The following is a 20,926-nucleotide window of genomic DNA, read 5'->3' as shown; positions in this document are numbered from 1 at the left end:
CGGGCGGGGCGGGACCCGCGGCCGCCGCCGCCTCCCTCCCCCCGGCCCTGCCCGCGCCGCGGCCTCGCCTCCCCTCACCTCCGCTCCCCTCCCCTCCCGCCTGCCCTCCCCTGCCGGCCCCAGGCCCGGCCGCGGAGCCTCGGGGCCGGCTGCGTTCGCGCCTCAGCCGCGGTGGGCGCGGGGCGCCGCCGCCGTCACGGGGGGTGGTGGTAGTGGCGGCGGCAGCACCGCTGCCACGGGCAGGGCGGGCTCGGGAGGCAGCAAGGGCCGCTCGGGGTCCTTGCAAGTGCCGCTTGGCAGCAGGAGCCCGCTGTGTGTAGGGGTCTCCGCCGCTCTCCAGGCTCTGCAGGAGTTTTGTGACCTGGGGCGGTGCGGATCCGCCTAAGTCAGTGACCACTGAGTCAGCGCTTCTGCTGCGGCTGCAGATGGTCGTGTCGGAGCTGCCACGTAAGTAGGTGGTAGGTGAAAGGGTCCGGCTCCCAAACTTTGGGATGCAGCTTGTTCCGTTTCCTTAGTTTTTCAGAATTGTTTGGACGTTAGGAGGAATTTCTTTAGAAAGGGTGATTATGTGTTGGATTGGGATGCCAAGGAGGTGGTGGAGTCACTGTGCCTGGAGCCACCTGTTCAGGAAAGACTGGACGTGGCACTTAGTGGTGGCTGGTGACATGGTGGTGTCCAGTCACAGGTTGAACTCGAAGATCTCAGAGGTCTTTTCCAGACTAATTGATTTTGTGAATCTTGGTTTTGCCTCTGAGATCTCTCTCCCCCTGGCTTTATGGAAAGGATTATATTGACTCGTGGTTTAGGATTGTTGCCTTGTCTCATCATACCTGATGATGTCAAAGTAGCTTTATTTGTTGTGTCCTTCTGTACTGCTCCAGTTTGTAACACGAATTTCTGAAGTATGCTGTAGAGTGAAAAAATTCTGGCTCCTGCTTGTGCAATGCAGCTGTCACAACCCTCAGAAGTGGGGACAATAAATTGTCCAACAGTATTAGGTACACTTGAGCTAAACACAGAAGTTTTGTTTTCATTCTGTGTCGGACAGGAGTGCAGCTTGCACCTACTTCCCAATTTTATATTTTATAGAAGGTTTTCATGAGTGGCAGACATCCCAGCAAGAAATGCTGTGATTAAGTTGGTGCTGAAGGGTGTCAGGTGCAGGAGGGTAAGCTTGCCATCACACTAGATCTGCTCAGAATTTTGAGAAAGCTAGACTTTTTTAAGGTGAAGTGTTCTGAACAAATCATAGTCACAGGTCACTTTCAAACACTTGTCAAAAGTGTTACAAGACTATGTCAGATAGATGTAAAGCAATTAACTGTCAGTTCACAAGTTAGAACCAATTTGTTACAAAAGGCTGGAATGTTCCACTTTCTGTTTTCAGTGTTCCTAGGACTTTTCTAGATGCTGCTTCAGGATCAAATACCATCTTAACACAGCAATAAGCAACATGATAATTGAATATGTCTTAAAAAAAAAGTACAGTGAAACAGGCTCTGGTTTCCATCACCTGAGGTTTCTCGTTCATGGTAGAAAATGAAACCAGGCACATGTGCTAATTCCTACTTGTGAAACCGTGGATGCTGACATGTGCATGAGGAGTTGGACAGCTCTAGGGAAGGTGAAGTAACAGAGCAATAGCCACTCTGCTGACTCTTACCTGTCTGTGGCCAGATTTCTCCATGCTCCTCTTTTCCACGAGTTCTCCCAGTCCTCATTTGCAGGAAGGGCTGTGAAGGGTTGTAAGGGGAAATTAATAAAGGTGGGGCAGAAGTAGATACTAACTAAGGGAAACAAGAATAATGCAAACGTGGAGTAGTGCTTCTGTGATGTACTCTCTCTGTTGGTGTTTGTGTGGGGGTCAGAATCCCGCTGAGCAAAGGGTTGTGATTTGGTTTTAGTACCCCTGGTAGTTTTTCTGTGAACTTTTCCAGTTGCCTCTTAAAATCACGTAACATTGTAGCACAGACAACAGCCTGTGACATGGGGTTCCACTGGCTGGTGACATGTTTTGGGAGGGACCCTCTGTGATACCTGTGAGCCAAACACCTGCTGGCTGGATTTGTTATTCCACAATTCTGTCATGGAATGGGACAGTGAACCCAACCCCTGTTAATTTCCTTGCACCTGTAATAGATTTATAGACCATTTGTACTGGAAATGCAGTCTTTTCTCATCTTCAGGTGATGGAGGGATATAGAATTTTTTGGAGGAAAACATATGAAATTTGTAATGATTTGGTGAACTACTTCATGCAGCTTTGAAGCTTGATGTTTAAAAAAGACATCTAGGGATAGGTCTTATCTTTCTTCTATCTCTAAATCTATATGTGCATATCAAATTTACCACTTGGCTCCTTGTGTAAAGCTGTATTGTTTTGAGAGCTGGGTAAAGTAGATTTAGTAAACTTTTTTTCTTTGTTAATACTTTTTCAGGTAAGGCTGAGTGTTCTGTTGCAGTATGTGTATTATACATCTCTTGACATATGTATGATCTTCCAAACGAAGTAATTTTCTTTTATTAACTTTGATTATTAGATAGCTTTCTGATTTCGCTGTTGGGAAGCTGAGGAAAGTTCGTATTTTCACTGGGTGGGTTTTTAAGATGATGGTAACAAAACCTGACTGGTGTTAAGATCTTCAGCTCAACACAATTTCTACCTTGTGTGATTTCGTAGTATATTAAGAGAATTGGCAGGTTTCAATTGAGGCTTATCTTCTGTTATAGAGCCTGCATTTCTCTGAATATAAGTAGGAGTCTTGAAGAAAGTTTTGTTCAAGATTTATGCAAATATTTATTTACACAGAGAATAGACATAAAAGTTGGAAGAACACCTCTAAAGATGTCTTTATCATTTGCTTTGTCTGTTGTGTGTGCATACATGCTGTTGTTAGTGGTATTGATGTTCTTTGTCCTTAGTTGTAGGAGCAAAGCAACTGTGATGAGATTGAGCACTGAAAACCTTAATGCTTTGGAAATACAGCTGTGGTTGTTCTGTGTTACATTCCTGAAGTGTTCTGAGCAGAGGAGATTATGGATTAATTAAACAGTGGATGAGGTGAATGATGGGATTCAGAGTCAAAGGTTGTGTAAACCTGAGTTACTCCTGTACTGTGGAGACAAATAACTTGCTTTCCCATTTTAAGTGCCTCAAGTGATGGGACTTCCTGAACTTCTCTTAAAGAACACAGAAACATTTTAATACCCATGTTATTCTAGTTTTCTTTTTCTTTGAGTATCTTTTGAGTAATCTCCCTTGGCTATGTTCAGGCCTTTCCAATATGTATGCCCTCACAAAAAGAGCTGAGGAATGTTGTTAGCCAGTAAATCTATTTACTAACTTTTTCTGTTTGTTCTTATCTCATCAGATAGCTCAACATGAACATTAACCATCGAGATCATTTAAAAAGTGAACAGAATAATATTTTTGCTTCTGAGATCTGGCTACGGGATTCTGGGTTTCTCCTGCAGTGCAGTCCTATTCACTGCCTTTTCCTGAAACAGGACATGGAGCTACATTCCTTTCTTCATGTTAGGTGCTAAAAAAGTTATTTGTTTCATCAGAGGAAATGCAGATCCATGAAATTACATTTTGTGCAAGTAAGTTAATGAAGGGGTATTTAAACTTTGCTATTGCATCATTGCTCTTTTGTTTATATTGATACAGCTCCCAAAAGTCCCTGTCAGGATTGAGTTCCAAGCAGTAAAAATGGTTATTGTCAGAGAACCATTACAGTTTTAAGCTCCTCTGCAATTTTGTCGTGCTCTTGAGCTTCTGCCTTGGTTATATGGTTATCAGCATAGTTAAGAAAATGAGTCTGTGTGCATCGTCCTTCTGGGAATGCGTGCATGAACTCAGAGATAGGTAAAAGTTTCTAGAACTGTGGGTTTAGTTTCTTGAATGCTTCATGCCAGCAGGCCTATCTAGAGGAAGTCTTGGAGTAGGGGTTGTTTTCTGTTTCTGTGTCCAGCTGATGGAAGCACTTTGTTCAGGAGGGAATTCTCTAGTGAAGTGCTGAAATAACAAGAGCACCTGATAAAAGCCCCAAGGTATTCATCAGACTGCAGTTAACAGTGGCTTCCACTGCTGTTACAGCTTTGGGGAAGTCTGATGTGCTGTACAAGTAAAATACGAGGGTATTAACTTGGAATTTATTCAGCTAATGTGATGGCTCTCAAAGGAGGTTGAAGTTTGACTGCTGATGAAGCTGAATTTATTAAACTGAAAATGACAACACATTTTCAGTGCTTAAATTATTATATGCCTCTTTTTCTCTGAGGAGTAAATAACCTTGAAAAACCTGAATATTGTTGATTATTCATTAAGTATTCTAATGGATATATAACCTTTGGGGAGTGGGAAATAGAGAAGTTTAGAGTTCAGGTTAAAAAACCAGCTATTTCCTCTCTTTTGTGAAGAGGCCGTGGTTTTTTGGGAAAATTTTGGATTTCTGACTTGCGAGAATACAGTCCTTCAGCTGCTGAGGCTTGTAAAGCACCCTTAACGTCATAGTTTGAAAGGTGCTGTAAACATGTCAGTATCACACACAAAAGCATATTTCAGCTGTATCCAGAAATCTGTTTCCTTTTGCAGTTTGTGACTGTATGGAACTTGAGTACCATCATCCGAGGGAGGCAAAAATATTTTTTCATAGTGTCTGAAGTGATAGGTGTAGTATATGGTAGGAGTCTGCTGAGCAGTGTTAAGAGCTGAGGAAGTGTTTGCTTTTGGCTTCATATAAATTCTAGCAGTTCGCCCACTTGTAGGAGAAAAAATTTGTGTACTGATGCTTAGCAGATAAGTAATCCTTGTTTTAATACTTCTCTAGCTAAACTTTTGAATGTTTTGATTTAATGTAAGGTTTGAAGAACTGTTTCGTGGCTTGTGTAGATTAATAGATCCTGTTCAGTTAAGACTAGTCTGAGTTATAGTTGAAAATCCTCACTGTGCCCCAGTTGAAGCCTGAACCCAGTGTACAGCTTGAGAAGTTTGATTCATCACAGTTGACTTTGTTGTTTCTGCTTTTACCTTAATTCTGGTTCCTCCTGATGTGTTTTGTTGCAGGTTGTCATTAACTCTGTTGGCAATGTCTATGATTTTATCTGCCTCTGTGGTCCGTGTGAGGGATGGACTCCCACTGTCTGCATCTACTGATTATGACCAGAGCACGGGAATGCAAGAATGTAGAAAATATTTTAAAATGCTCTCAAAAAAACTTTCTCAGCTTCCTGACAGATGTACTCTGAAAACTGGACAGTATAATATAAAGTAAGGCTTCTAATTTGTGTATTTGCAACATCCTGGGTGATGTGTGTCTGTAAGTTAAAAAGTTAACAGTTCACATTAGAAACGTTTAATCAGAATAAGATTCTTGGCACTATTTATGTAGCAGAAATTTAGAACTGATTCAAAACTGAGAAATTGTAGGAAGATTTGAACCTACACAAACTTCCATGGAAGTTCCTTTACAAGGGCACCAAATCATAGGACAACATCATAGGAAGAGTGGCTTTACGTTGAAAGAATAGGTTTGGATTAGATATTTGGAAGAAACTTTTTATTGGTTATAGTTCACTTACACTTTAGCTGACCTTAATTCTGATTCTAATTTAGATGTTTTAAATGAGGTGAGTAATTTCATCTTAGCCTCTAGTAACCATGTAGAAGTTACAGTGGTGGAAAGTGTACCACGTGAATGATCCTAGAATGATCCTGGTGAGCCCTCTCCATCTCCCATTGGGATATGTGAGTTTCCAGCATTTCTTGGATTGAGGCCCAGATTGGACTAAATTGTTTCAGTCATTTTTTTTTTTTTTTTAAGCAGGCCAACTGTAGTTGGCCTGTAAACTGATAAACTTTTAAGAATGAGATGTAAGGCTTCATCAGGATAGTTTTTACTACTTTTGTCTTTGATTAGTTTTAATACTGTAAGTTATTCAGCAAGATTTTGAAGATATTTGAATGTATCATGAAAACCTGATGAAAACGCTAATGAATAGCCTAAATCCAACAGGGAATAATATGTATATTGAAAACTGTCCTTTTCTGATTTCATATTTGCCATCTCTGGTTGTCCTTGCAACTATCTTTTGAGAATTATTAATTCTGCATTCTGCAGAGCAGTTTTATTTCTTCCCATGTTCTAGAAAGAACCAACAGCCCTACCCCCCCAATCTGAAAATAAGGTTTTGCATTTTTGGGCTGTACCAGCTCAGATATTGTACATTTGAGATGAGTGTAAAGCTATTATGGGACAAACCTGCTGTGTTTCTGCATCCTAAAAGCTTTCTTGTTTTCTCTTTCACATGTGTGTAATACAGCTTCTTACATGATTCTACATTGTGGTGTTCAAGTAAAACATCACGTAAAAGTAACTTGTTTTTCTTCTAGAATAGTGTTGGACTTTTCAGTAAACATTTATTCCTTTGCTGCCCCAGATAAGTTTTTGTTTTTCTGATTATAGAATATGAGATCAGACTAGAGAAGCAGTTAATTCACTGGATTTAAATTTGAAATTTTGAATATGTTTTCTCAATTCTAGCTTTATAAGTTCTCTGGGAGTAAGCTATATGATGTTGTGCACTGAAAATTATCCCAGTGTCCTGGCTTTCTGTTTCCTGGATGAGCTTCAGAAGGAGTTCATCACTACCTACAATATGATGAAGACAAATACTGCTATCAGACCGTACTGTTTCATAGAGTTTGGTAAGGATCTGACTTTTCCCCCCTTCATTCTCATACTAAGACAAATGAATATTTAAATAGATGCAACTTAGTGCACACACAAAAAAAATGTCCAAAGCAGTTTATAGCTCTGTTTCAGGTGGATTTAGAATCTGATTTAACTCCTGTTAGAGTCAATAAAGAAATTCTTCTGGGGGCATTAAATTAGGCTACTAGTGTTTTGTCCAAACTTATTTCTGTTCATTCCAGTAGGTTTTGGTTTAAGCCTTGTGTCACCAACTCTGGAGTTCGTCTTCTAGATAATATTACTAGGAGTTGTTTGACTTCATACCTGTTGAAATACTTAACCTGTGAAGTCATTGAGCTTCAGAAATTTCTCAAGTGAAATTTCTCAGTTTCATGTTAGCTCGTAGCTATGCTACCTTTTCTTCAATACATGAAAGGGAGAAATTTTTATTTGTCTAACATGTAGGGAAGCATTTAATCTTCAGACTCCAAATGCATCTCATATATACCAGGTAACAGCTGTTATGAATTCCATTAATTTATGTTGCTTTAGTACTATATATTAGAAATTACTGTAATTGGATATTCTTATAAAACACATTAGAGCAAGAAGAACAACAATTTTAGAAACATGGGGGAAGATATTCCAGTTGGTTAATTTCTGTCTATAGTTCAGTCAGTCAGTTGTTGACAATTTCTATATAACATTATTGTCCTCCTTTTGAAAATTTCTATGAACACTTTTTTTCTTCCACAACATAATTTTTTCATAAGGATATTTACTAAACTAACAGAAAAGCTAGAATAAGGCAGTAAATCCATTGTATTAGAAATGCATTTGGTCTCATGCAATGAAAAGTCATTAGTTTATTCACAGTTACTATGTAATTATATTTTTAGAGCTTAATTTTTTTTGAACTGCAGAATTAAATAACCCATGATGTATTAGGCACAAAACAGAAATAGTGTTTAAAATCCAAGATAAATACAAATATTTCAAACAATATATTTCAATTTGTGAACTGAAAAGATGCATGGTCCTGGATTAAGTAATTAACAAAACCCCACTTTTTTATTTTAAATTTTGCACAGATAATTTCATTCAGAGGACCAAACAGAGATACAACAACACACGTTCTTTGTCAACAAAGATGAATCTTGCTGATATGCAGACAGAAATCAAACTGAGACCACCGTACCAAATTTCTGTGTCAGAACTTGGTTCAGCCAACGGCTTTTCACATATATCTGTGGGGGAGTATAAGAATACTGGTAAGATATCTGCAGGTAAGTTCCAGGCTTCTGTAGTTGTATCCTTAAATGAGACAGATGCAACAAAATTCATTGTTTTTCTTAAAAAAGCTTTTTTTCATGTTTCTAAAACGTAAAGCTGGAATGACCTAATGTGTATTTTAGCTCAGACGTCTGTTTTATCCCCTGTTCCAAATGCTTACTTTCCCAAGGCACTCAGAGGGAGAAATGGGTTTCTTAAGTGTATGGCTTTATTGAAGGAAAAAATCCCTGCAAATGAAGATGAGCACTTCACAAGAAGATGATCTTTTTCTGACCTTCTAAGATTTCTGAAAATTGTTATTGTTTCTGTCCACTAAGACTCAGTGTTGTCATAAGCTGAGGACAGTGTCAGGAGTTAGAGCAGCTGGAGGGAGAAGCATCTCTGTTGGAAGCCTTTGCAATGGTGAAAATCCAAAGAGCTCTGCTGGCTAAAAGATGCACTGTCTAAAATGAGTGCCCTGTGTACCATGTTAAGAATTGCAATTTTGTACAAAACTGCCAATTTCATTTAAGCAGTTGTTAATTTTTTTAAACGAATTTCATTTATTTCATGTAGGAGTTAAATGTGGAATTGCAGGGTTGAGCTGGGTTAAAGGTTTGTGCTATTAAGTGAATCTTCTCAATTGGTTTGAGGCCAGCCCTCAGATGTTTCCCAGCAGGACAGAAAGAAAATGCCAAATCCTTGCACTGGTACATGGACTCCACATGTGAAACTGACATCATCTGATTTCAGTTCTCCAAGTTTAGTTAAGCAAAATCATAAATATAATGGAAGGAAGTGTTGATTTTAATTAGTTAATGTATTTCCCTTTTTTTTTCCCAAAAGTACCTCTGTGTCTAAATTATTCTGAGAAGGCACACATTGATGCTGTTCACTTGACAGTGTCAGGGTGCAATCATAAATCATAGAATTGCAATTGTAAATCTAAACATCTAAACAATGTTGTAATAAATGAGATTTTGTGCAGTTTATGTGTATGTATGTATTAATAGGATCTCTTTGCCTGTATATTATTCTTACTACGTACTTACTCATAAGGATTACTCTAGAAGATTGAAAACTGCTTTCTATGGAAGATGAAAACCAGACAAAATCAGTAGGGTGCCCTGTTCATACTCTGGGGCCCTGATTCTGAGAATTCCAGGTGCTATGAGACAGTGTAGAAATAGCTTACAATCTCTGTATTTGCAATTTAACAGTATTAGAGTTAGATTCAGAAAGATTAATAAAGGAAAAGTGTGAAGGTGTTTAAATTGTTTAAAAGAATGGAATCGTTTAAGCGCTGTACATACCTTTGTCATCTTTTTACATGTGTGGGCTCTTTTAAAAGGTATGTAATGCTGTGATACCACTCTTTTGCCACTTTTGCTTCTTACATTGTTGTTTACTCCTACTGTTCTGGTGTAATCCTGCTTTGTGGAAAGGGTTATGGTGGCAGAAGTGGCAGCTGGTTAGCTCTGAAAATTGTCTAGATTCGAACTTCCTGCAACTGTGAAGAGAAAAAGCAGTAAGCATGAGAGAACTCAGCCTGTGTCAAAATTGGCTGTCTCTTAAAAGTTGTCCTTGTAGTGGGAGATGTGATTTTCATCATTTTTTTGACTAAGAGTGTTGGAAGGTAATATAGGCCTAAATTAAAACACACAGGGACCATTTCCCTTTTTACTAAAAAAGAAGATTTGAGAATAATTTCCAGGTGATCTTCTAATTTTTTTTTACTTACCTCTCTACAACTTCTTACAGAAGTAGTTCTGTTGTCCTCTTTTCTTTCCATGTCGATTTTCTTCTGTTTCTCTTTCAGTTGTTTTTAACTTTCTTCTTCCTCTGAATTCATAGATCTCTGTTCAGTTATCCACTTCCTTCCTTGAGTTGCTGTAGAAACTCACCATCAAAGGGCTGTACGTTATGAGAGGTTGGCACTTTGCTCCTTCTTCAGCTCTTCACATTTTAGATGCTATTGAATAACAGTCTTTTTTAGCAAGTCTGCTAATAGTTTTGTAGTTCTTTACATTCAACACTTCTCTCCACCCTTGAAAAGAACTTTCCCTGCATGTTTGCTGCCCACTCAGTTGGCTAGACTTCCAAGTTTCTCCTTTTGCTCTAAGGACAGATTCTCACAAAAGGATATGTTTTGCCTAGTGGAATTTCCTGAATATGCTGTGCTGTTAAAAAGTAGGACTTGCTATAAGTGAACTGTGTTAAATGAAGTTGGAGAGCATGCAGAGGTAGGAAGTTAGGTGGATGCAAATCTCGTTTTGTTACGCAGAATGGCAGAGTTGGAGGCATTAGTTTGGGCGGTGGGGAAGCAGTGGCTCTTACTTGCTCACACTGTAACTGGATGTGTAGCCAGGGTATGGTGTCCAGGCCTCCTGTGTTGGCAGAGTGCTTGCAGCAGCAGGCCTTTTCCCTGAGAGAGTTATGCACTGCAGTGAGGAGTAGGGGTAATTCTGCATGTGGGAAGCATAAAGTGTGCAGATTATGGATGGAATCTTGCCTCAAAGGTACATGTAGGTGTTGGCAGGCATTAGAAATAGGGTCACAGCATGCTGATGTGTGATGTTTCAGATTAGGATAAAATTACTATTTTCTGAGCTTTTTTACAGTGAAGGAACATTTGTCAAATTGAAGGGTTTTTTTGCCTGATGGTATACTCCATGCTTTTGGGTTTGGGGTTTTTTTTTTACATTTTAGTTTGAAATAAACATCCGTATGAGTAGTGCAGTTTCTCATGTCCTGTAAATTTCCTGAATTTTTATTTAAATGTAAACATTAAATTCAGAATTTCTGCTTTATTTGAACTGAGAATTTTTGATACAGCACTTACCATATTTCTAAGATTGATGGATGTACCAATTCAAAGTCAATTGTCCTTTACCATGCCTTCTCTGACATTCCTTCTTCGTTCTTTTGGTTTTGCCTTCATCTTTTTGTGTATAAATGACCCTTGTTGCTTTGATTGTCACACTAAAATTTGTCAGTCTCTGGAGAGTTTAATGACATTAGTAGTGGTGCACAATGTCCTTTACATTTTTTTGGATTTTTTTCATATTTTAATAAGAGAGAAGTTAGTATTTTAAGAGCCTTCGTAGACCATCTTGATTTAGCTGACCAGATCCTTTTCCCTCCATGGTTCTCAGAGAGGTGTTTTAAATGCTGGTTTAGCTCATGATGATTTTAAGTTACCCAATACATGGGGAAAAGGAGATTTTCTGGAGAGCTGCGAGTGGAGAGCAGTGAACTAATTTTATCCACCAGTTAATGGAATAGAATTACTTTTGGCTAAAAACAGTCATACACACCCTCAGCTTTTTCCACTCTCTAGATGAGATGGCTTAAAAAAAGCCAAAACAAAACAACCAGTTGGGAGTCATTGAGAAAGAGTGGTTTGGTATGCAAGTAGCATATCTAGCATATCTAACCTTAACTGAGTGATTACTGGGAGTAATGTGCCCTACAGTTAGAAAAGCAGTGAGCTCTCAAAGTTAAACGTGGGTTATGCCTTTGTTTAAAAAAAACCCCAACTATTAAATTATACACTATTAAATTCAGCACAAATGAATTAACTGAACTCATCCTGTATTTTATTTTTGTGTTATTGTACACTCATAATTAGACAGCCCTGCCTGCTTATCAATGTGAAATAGCTTTTGTTGGGTTTTTTTTTAGGTTCCGTAACTTCATAAACTGTTAGAGAAACCTTTTTCCTGGATCTGTGCAATACAAACAACCAGGATTGACACCCCTCTCTCTATTAATGTTACAGTTCATTAACCTCATTGTTCACATCTTTACACTTGGTTGATTTGAACAGAATGATTTGAGTGCAGCTCAGTAGTCCCATTGTTTTCCCAGTGTTGCCCAGACTGTTAAGAGTTTTGCATTGTTTTTTCACATTTGCTTTCTGTTATTCATTATGGAAAAGGACAGTAATGAGGAACATACGTGGTTGTTACATACTTGTGACCCTAGATAAGCTTGAAAGAGCGGGTGTGCGTGGAAAGAAAGAGTGTTTCAATTTAATGTGTTTTACTTATAAGCGGCTAAGCACAATCTGGAAGTTTCAGAGCTGTCTCTGCATGTGTGTCTTTGGTAGCACTCACTGTTTTTTAAGGAAGGGGACTGTGATAGCTTTGCCTCAAATGTTCTGTTCAGCAAACAAGCTAAATCAGTCTCAATGTCTCACTAATGCATTTGTGTTAAAGAAGAATAGAGGTTTTGAGAGAGGCTCTGAAGTACGTGACTTTTTAGCAGGTTACTAATTATGGACAGATTTCACTAGCAAGTGCATCTTTTACTATTGATTTCCTGGCCTGTTTGAGCAGCCATCAGTACCATACTGAATAAATGGAACATATTGAGATAAAGACTAAATATAACAAGACAATTATATATGTGAACTGGAGGAAAGTTTACTTTTTGCTAAACCTTGTGCTGAAAGATTTGTCTTTTTAGAAAAAAACTTGACATTTTGTGGTTTGCTTCAGTGATCTCTTGAGCTAGAAGCCACTGAAAAATGAGATTATTATTTTACTGAATTTCTGAAGGCATTGCTTTGACCTTTGATATCTTTTTGTGATCTGCTTTGCAGCTCCTCATCAGCGTCTGGAACCTGTGACTCTGCCAGGGATTGTTTCATTTGTGCTTAGTCTGTTATGTGGAGCTTTGAATTTAATCCGTGGCTTCCATGCCATAGAAAGCCTTCTCCAGGTATTGTACGTGTTTATAAATTTAAAAGTTATGCATCATAGCAATCACAATTTTCATTTTAGAAGATGCTATATGAACTAAGTCGTGCCAGTTTTATTTCAGAAGTACTGTTTGTGAGGTCAGGCCTCTGTTATGAAACCTGTATTGTTTGTGATCTGTGCATCCTCCTTGAGTGTGCTGCCTCATTCATCAAGGCTGTGAGTTTCAACAGCAGTGGAAGGTGGGTGGCCAGCTCCTTCCCTGGTACCTTGGTAGCAGTGAGGATGTGAACATAATGTTCTGTTTTCTAAATTTATGCCAGGGTATGAGGCGTTTAATTTCTATAGATGCTATTTAAAAGCACTTGAGTGAAATGATGAACAGCTTTGAAAATCGGGGCAGTTTTTGAAAAGTCCAGAGAGCGGGAATCTTTAAACAGATTCTGTAAAATCGTTTTTTAGAGAACTTTTTTAGTTTTTTAAAATAAACCTTATTTCTCATTGTGTGCTGAAAGGATCAGTGTTGGAGAATAGTCAAGTGATTTCTTCTAAACTCCCCTCACCTCCTCAAACAACACCCCCCTCACCAAACAAAGTCTCCCAAACCCATTTTTTTCTGTAAAATCTCTACTGTGACCCTCCCTGTAGCCTTTCAGTTTCTTTCTATTCCATTTCTTGTGCTGGTTGTATTCTCACAAGTGCTACAGTGTCACTAATAATGGTTTATGCTTTCAAGCAATTCAGGTGAATATGCTGGTAGTGCTTGCAGGCATGCACAGAAAGTTCATGTGTGTTGCCACAAAAAGAAAAAAAAAGATTTCCTTACCATTTAATGGCTGTTATTATGGTGATAGACATAGAAACTAAAAGCCCCATGGAAGTTTTCTGAAAGAAAATGGTAATCCTCTTGCTTGACTGATAGATAGTCTTTTATTCAAACTTATCTGGACTTTATAGTTATTTGGGTTGGAAAAGACCTGAGTCCAACCATAACCCAGTGCTGCCAAGTTCACTAAACCACGTTCCAAAGTGCCTCATCTACAAAGCTTTTAAATTCCTTCAGGGATGGTGACTCAACCACTTCTCTGGGCAGCTTGACAGCCCTTTCAGTGAAGAAATTTTTCCCCTGGTGCAACGAGGCCGTTTCCTCTCATCTTACCCCATGTTACTTGGGAGAAGAGCCCCACCCCCACCTTGCTACAGCGTCCTTTTTAAGGTAGTTGCAGAGAGCAGTAAGTTCTCTCCTGAGCCTCCTCTTCTTCAGGCTAAACAGCCCCAGTTTCCTCAGCTGCTCCTTGTAAGTCTTGGTCTCTAGGCCAAGTACAAATAGTACTGAACAGATTTCTGTCAGTTAGTGTGATGTTGCTAAAACTATTTTGTTACCTTTCTGCAGCTGATTTTTTTAAAAGGAATGCCAATGTTAGATTAATCGATTTAAGTGATGACAGGACATCCAGTTAATTTTATTCTCTATGTTACTGCATCTGGAGGTAATAGATTGCAGTACAGATGGAAGATAATTTTTATTTCTGACAAATGAGGCACACTAAAAATCCATTAAAATTTCTCTTAATTAATTTTATTATAGAAAAATCCACAAGGTTTAGGGAGAAGTAATCCAAAACACAGTTAATGGAACGTGTTCTGAGAAGTCATTCAAAAGCATCTCTTTGAATTACTGTTTGCTTTATAATCAGTGTTTTTATTTGGCTGTTAGTAAAATTCTGTTACAATCTGTAACTGTACTCCACCAGATATGCAGTGGCACTGGGGCAAAGACATCCTGGGTAGAAGTTACTGTGTTGTGGAAGTCATTTTTATGTGCAGACATGCAAAGTTTTTCCTAGTCAGCATTGGAGATGGAAATGCTTCACACTGAACATCTTTGTGAATGGACCACTATCTTCTCAAAGTGGTATTTGCTCTCAAGGAAGAACATTTGCATGAGTACCCATTGTTTTCTTGGGAAAGTTTCTGGTGGTTGCAGATGTTTGTTAGAAATGCAGTTAAAATAGTCACTGAGCATGTAAATTTACTCTGTTCAGCTCTCTATAGGAACTGTAACAATTTGTTTGAAAAAGTTAAAGGATTTGTTTTGTTTTCTAAACACATAGTAGAAAAACCTGTCACTTCAAGTAAATTTTTCCATCTTTCCTTCAAGAAAGCATTATTTCCCAAGTCTCTGATAAATTCCTGTGCTGCTGTTCACTCTCACTGCATGAGCACAAAGCTGCCTTCGTTTTGTGTGTAGAGTTTTACCCCACCCTAGTGGCCAGTTTGCATCCTTTCTGTTACCTCATTCCCATTCTCTGAAGCTTTAGGAAGGCATAATTCTACCAAGTTGCTATTAAAGGTAGTTACCAGTGTTTAGACTTGAATTTTCAAAGGCATCTGGAGAAGGTAAGTGTCCAGTGTTAGAGCTGGACTTCTTTAAAGCTTTTGAAAATCTTGGCAGGAGTTGTTTGGTGTGCACAAACATTTTGGTCAGACTCCAGATCACCATGATTTGTTCACAGACATGTAAGTAAGCACTGGTTAGTCCTAACTTTCATTTTACTGTGGTAAAGGAATTATTATAAATCTCTATGTGAAACTATTTTAGCATGCAGTAATTCATAACTTTCATACTGTAAATGCCTGGTATTTTACTGAAACATTGTAAAACATGGCTTTTTGTTTTATTCTTGCAGAATGAAGGTGAAGATTTCAGCTATGTTATTGCATTTTTTCTTGGAACGGTAGCCTGTTTGTACCAGGTGTGTTCTTCTGTTTGCATAATTCACTAAAGTTTAGAAACATTACCCAGTCATGCATAAGTGTCATCATGTTTTCTTAAATGTCACAGATACTTGAATAGGGTGATTATAAAAAATAATTTCTGCTCTGTTTTATTTCATTAATCATTAGCTATCATGTAGTAGTAGATTGATACAAAGAGCTTCTGTTTGCCAGCATTTTTTCTCTAGTTGGATGATTAAGACAATTAAGATAATTATCTCTAAAGTCACGAGAAGTGGAGGTTATATTTTTTCCTTGAAGTCACAGTTTCATAGTTCAAGTAGACTTAACCATCTGAATAAATAGCTTACTGCTGCTTGCCTTTGGGTAGATTTGAAGTAAATGCAGTAAAACCTAAGCACTACACTCTGTAATTTTCTTCACTTGGTACCTTAACGTGCATCTCCTTCATTTTCAAAGCTTGTGGCCACTTTTCACTATGTTTTCCTTCTGCGTGACACTTCCCCTTAGTTTTCATGTCTGTCAGTTTTCCATTTCTGCATCTGAATTTGACTTTCCTCTGTAATTTATAACAAGGTATCATGGTGCCCATTGGCATTTGTCATTCAGTGACACTGCTGTTACATTAACCTATGTCTCTCATGCTCAGTTGCTGTTATAGTTACTTTGACTTTTAATATTGGACATGTGGAGTATGCAGTTTTTACTTGTTTCTGTGTGCCAGTGTTTAGTACAGTGTCAGACAATAAAATAAAAAAATGCCTTTCAGTCAGTCTTTTGTCAAGGTTGTCTGTAGTCTTCATTCTCTACAATATATCTCTAGCAAAATGTCACAGTGCAGCTTGTGTTCTTTAACACTTACTGACTTTCCATCAACTTCTTCCTTAAATAATTTAGATTGGTGTTAATTTTCCATGCCAACAGTCTGTTCCATATATCAAATAAGGTGGAGCTCCTCCATTCTTTTTTTGTGTAAAAAATACACATTTTCCCTCCTCTCCTAAATTGGAAACCTTATTTTTTATAAAGTATTCATGTCTGTGCATTGAGATGTGACGATGTGTATCTTTCCTCTACTGTTTGCCTTGAACAGAGCTGTCTGAAAGAAAGAATCTATGCAGGCTTTTTATTAATATTCAAAATACATCTGTTGAAACTCTGTTTCCCAGCCTCTGGTATCATTCCTGCAATATGTGATTGGTCAGTTTTCAGAATTAAGAGGGATATTGGTTCTCTGGCATGTTCTGATGTTCTTTTGCTACAGTTAAGAGCTCAGGACATTAATTCCCTGTGTTGCATGACAGCGCATTTCACTGTCATTCACCCACCAGGCATCCATTGTGCTGTATTGTCTCGTTCAGTTAATAACAACACAGCAGTGTGTCTCTAGTTTCCAAGAAATGCTAATTATAACCCAGGTGTGCAGGCAAAAGAACTGGACTTACATGGAATGTTTTAGGCTCATTGACATGTCTAGTGTTGTGTCATAGTTTCTAGTCTTTTGTAAAGAGGAAAGTAAAAACTGAGTTGTACCAGAAGTGCAAAGCATCAGGACAGGAGCTGAGCCTTCAGTCATCTCTTAACATTTATTTAAAAAAAAAAAAATCAAAAATCAAAATCATCTTTGAAATCACACAGAGGAGCCTTCTCCATAAAAGCATGCTCAGAAATTGCCTTGATAACACTTCCCTTTAGTAGTAGAAAAACAACCCTCAGGAGTTCCGTAACAGGACTTGTTATAGTAAGGTATTAAAACTGCAGCATTTTGGCCTTTTGACTGTTTTTTTGGCCTTTTCATTTGTTCTGTAAGGGGCAAATCCAGTAGTTCAGACCTAGACCAATGAAAGGTATGCTTCAGAATTAATTTGAAACAGTTCCTCAGTAAAATTCACAGTCATGCAACATCATGCTACAGTAACATTTTTAAACTGCTGTAGTATTTGTTTTTTCAAGCCTTTATTAATCATTTTGATGAAGCGTATCCTGACTCTTATTTTAATCTTGGAAGCAGTCACACTTGTTCATACATTGTCAGTGGAGGCGACAACACTAGGAAATTATCTGAATTCTTATTGCTGAGATACCAGTAGCAACTAATTGCTCTTTTAGATATGATTTGTGAAACTGTCAGCACAAGTAGGTTGCATTCACTCTGCTCAAAATGACCAAGCAGGTTCAGAAGAATTCTGTCTGTATTCTGAAACGTGCAGATTATTCATCTCTAGTTTTACTTTGCTTTGGAGGAAGGACGTACAAGTCTTACTGATAGTGCCAGTCCTCACCTCTCTGACAATATTTAGGTATCCAGATGCCACAAGTAGCTTTGCTGCTCTCAGCCACACTTGCAGTGGAAATGCATGCTTTATAACAAAGTGGTAGAGTTCAAGTAGAATATAAAGTGATCTCAATAAATTTCACTGTTCAGTTGCCCTTTTTTGAGGAACATGAAAAATGAAAATTGAGTTTTTTTGACTGATAAAGCATGGCAAATGCCCAGGAAGAACAGAAGTAGCACTTAGATAATCTGACGATGGATGCTGTTAAATCTGTGTGACTATGGTTATAAATCCACTGGGAACAGATTTGGAATAGCAAGTAAGCCTAAATACCGTTGTTATCTACCTTAAAGCTTAGAAAAAACTTCCCTCATCAGAAATGACCTGAATGCAGGGGAGGGCCAAAGCATTTTTTTTTTTTTTTAGCAGTTAAGGGAGTAGTTCAAACAATAGAAGAAATAAAAATCATGTCTGAGTAAAAGCTGTGTCCTTTTAGAGATAAAAATTGAGTCAAGAGACTTGAACAGATTTCCAGTTACAATAGGCTGCAGGCTGAGTAGGAAACTGGGCAGTACTGACAGCCTGTGTTATACCACAGTGTGCAGAACAGACCCTAAAATGTGGTAGAATTACAGTAGAGTGGTTGTATTTCTCTCCAAGTGTGATCAGTGTTGCAGCAGCTGAAGCAGGGCAGTCTGCGTCTGTGGGCCTCTGCACCTGCCAGGTAACCATCAGCATCATCCCTGGCAGGACACTGGGAGGTATCTGAGGGATTGCCTTGTGCTGAGCTCTGGGGCCCTGGTGTTGTCCTTGTCCTTCCCATTGTTTTCTGAAGAAGACTTGGTGGGTCTTGTTCCTTCTCCACTGCTTGAATAGAACAGAGTGTATTTTGACCAGAGATTACCAGGAACATCCACTTTCTTTTGTCATGGGCCACTCATTGCAGCCTGTAGTTAATTATTATGAGAGAACTGTTCTCAGAGAGGGTTTAATGCAAGCAAAATGTAACCTTGTATTGATATCAGGTGCTCTTCACCCTTCCTGACTGCTGAATTGATACTGTTCTTACATGTTTGATTCAGACTTTTCCTTGGTTTGGGCTGTAGTTTTTCAGTGACCAGATATGTTTCTTCAGTAGGAGTTATCTTCCATGAGGTAACCTGATTTCTTTATTTCCTGACAGTGTTACCTGTTTGTGTACTACACAGGCTGGAGGAATGCCAAATCCTTCCTGACTTTTGGGTTGATCTGCCTGTGTAACATGTACCTGTATGAACTGCGCAACCTGTGGCAGCTCTTCTTCCATGTGACTGTGGGAGCTTTTTCTACCTTACAAATCCGACTGCGACAACCCCAGGGGAAGTCCCCTGATTACAATGTCTGACAAGTCCTGGAACATTGAGACCAAGTCTTCTTCCAGTAGTTACTCTCAGGAATGTAAAGCTGTTCTCCAAAAGAAGAAGCTGTCTGAATGGGGCTTTTTTTTTTTTTTTTTTAATAAATCAATGTAAGATGCTTGTGGACATTTTACACTTGGTGGTTGAACCTTTTTTTAAATTATTTTTTTATTTTCTTGAAAAGGACACAAAAGAATATGGGACTAGAGGAGGAAAGTGAAGCATATCCATGCAGTGAAATATATGTAGAATAGGACTGGTGGCATAAAAAAGCTTCATTCATTCATTCATGGAGATAATTTGATGTGGAATTATCTGATGGTATTACATGATCACATTATCTGATGATAATGTGGAACCACGTTTATATGTTAACGGAGGAATGTGTAGAGTATATTCCGCATATCATAAAAGCTTTTCACTTCCAAGGTCAGTTTTGCCTTTGTGAGGCAGTAGGGAATAGGCTAAATAAGTAATAATAATGCTATTGCATATTAGCAAACTAGATGTGGAATATGTAAGATACTAAATATTGGAATGTTTTGTTTCACATTGACATATATGTGAATGTTTTCTTAATTAAAATGTAACCTGGAAACTCAGTTTCTGGGGATCAGCTTCACCCGTGGCACTCTGTCTTGTGCTATAAGTTCATTTATTGTTTTCATTTATTATTTCCTTTGAATTATTCTTTGAAATTGATTTATGTAGATAGGGTTCATTTTTTGTAATTATTCAAAAAGTTCTGCCACTTAACTCAGGATTCCTGCACGCTTCATGTGTTTGGAAGGGTTGAAAGAGAAGGGATTGGTGAGTAAATGGAGTGACTTGTACTTGTTGGAATACTGTTCTTCTTTTTATATGTTCTTCCTTACCTTCAGAAATGGATGAATAATTAGCTCAAACCTGAGATAGACAATTGCTGACAGGAAAATAATAAATCAGTCTGATTAGCTTAAACAAGAAATACAGGGATTGTGTTGATTCTTCTGGCTTTATGGGTTGGGTGTTTTTGTGCTGGGATAAAACCTCTGTGATCTAAACTTATGTTTGAGAGAACCATCATATGCTCCTCAAGCTGGTGAATCAACCAGTAAAACCCAGCCAACCATGGAGTACCACCATCACTTCCACTGGGGTTTTATTTTTATATGACAGTTAGTTATGATGTTTCATCATGTACAAATAGATGTAGGTTATCTACAAGTTGTAATCAAGCCTTAATGGCAGGGATGTTGCCATGTTCTTGTGTTGCTGGGAATTGCTAGAGCTTTGCTGTGCTAAAAAATGTTGGTCCAGGCAAATTTTCTTGGGCATTTCATACCAAAATGTTATGTTTTTAAGTAAGTTGTTTAGGCTCAGATTTTATGACCAAGAATAAAGGAACTGGTTATCTTATTCTCTTTTTAAATAGATGGGGTATTAGTTAAGAAAAGTGTGCATAATGCAACCAAGAAGAATTAGAGAATGAAACTGCAATGGGCAGTGGTGTGTCTCAGACTGCTGTCTGAGGTGAAGCCCTTGGAGCCTCCTTGGTGTGCAGGCTCCAGGGTTGGTGCTTTGCAGTTAATTCTCTTCCCTCCCTACTTGGAGAAGAACACATTTAATTTATGAACATGAGCAGCAAACTGCCTTTGCTTAGCACCAAGAGTTGCTTGTATTAGCATTCAGTGCACCATTCTGAAAAGGTGAAGAGCAGTCCTTTACCATTTAAAATCAGATTAAAAGATAGAGCTATTACCTTTTAAGTATAAAACCAGGTTTTATTTTGCTTGTAGTGTCTAGAAGAATCCTTATACCTCTGTTTTCACCTCCACTGATAGGCAAGGAAGCTACCATGAATG

General features: G+C 38.4%; 1 protein-coding gene across 5 annotated transcripts in view; it reads left to right on the top strand.

Annotated features, from left to right (window-relative positions):
- Positions 1-20,049, top strand: part of SEC22A (SEC22 homolog A, vesicle trafficking protein) — a 20,549-nt gene extending 500 nt beyond the window's left edge. The window contains exons 1-8 of one of the 5 annotated variants that reach the window (XM_042041495.1): positions 208-447; positions 3,372-3,603; positions 5,069-5,272; positions 6,546-6,709; positions 7,787-7,981; positions 12,574-12,692; positions 15,361-15,426; positions 18,869-20,049. In XM_042041495.1, the coding sequence (XP_041897429.1) occupies positions 5,091-5,272; positions 6,546-6,709; positions 7,787-7,981; positions 12,574-12,692; positions 15,361-15,426; positions 18,869-19,069 (927 nt within the window). In that variant the 5' untranslated portion in view covers positions 208-447; positions 3,372-3,603; positions 5,069-5,090 and the 3' untranslated portion in view covers positions 19,070-20,049. Of the gene's footprint in view, positions 1-207; positions 448-2,922; positions 3,062-3,371; positions 3,604-5,068; positions 5,273-6,545; positions 6,710-7,786; positions 7,982-12,573; positions 12,693-15,360; positions 15,427-18,868 lie in introns of those variants that run through there. The other 4 variants (XM_042041496.1, XM_042041497.1, XM_042041494.1 and 1 more) reach the window with 4 other exon arrangements.
- The last annotated feature ends 877 nt before the right edge of the window (positions 20,050-20,926 follow it).

This window comes from Corvus kubaryi, unplaced genomic scaffold, assembly GCF_017639235.1.
Source record: "Corvus kubaryi isolate FWS band 111438036 unplaced genomic scaffold, C.kubaryi_AGA036_p1.0 37396, whole genome shotgun sequence".
In the NCBI taxonomy this organism is placed as follows: Eukaryota; Metazoa; Chordata; class Aves; order Passeriformes; family Corvidae; genus Corvus; species Corvus kubaryi.
Note: the sequence above shows the minus strand (reverse complement) of the source record. Positions and strands in the feature narration are given on the sequence as shown.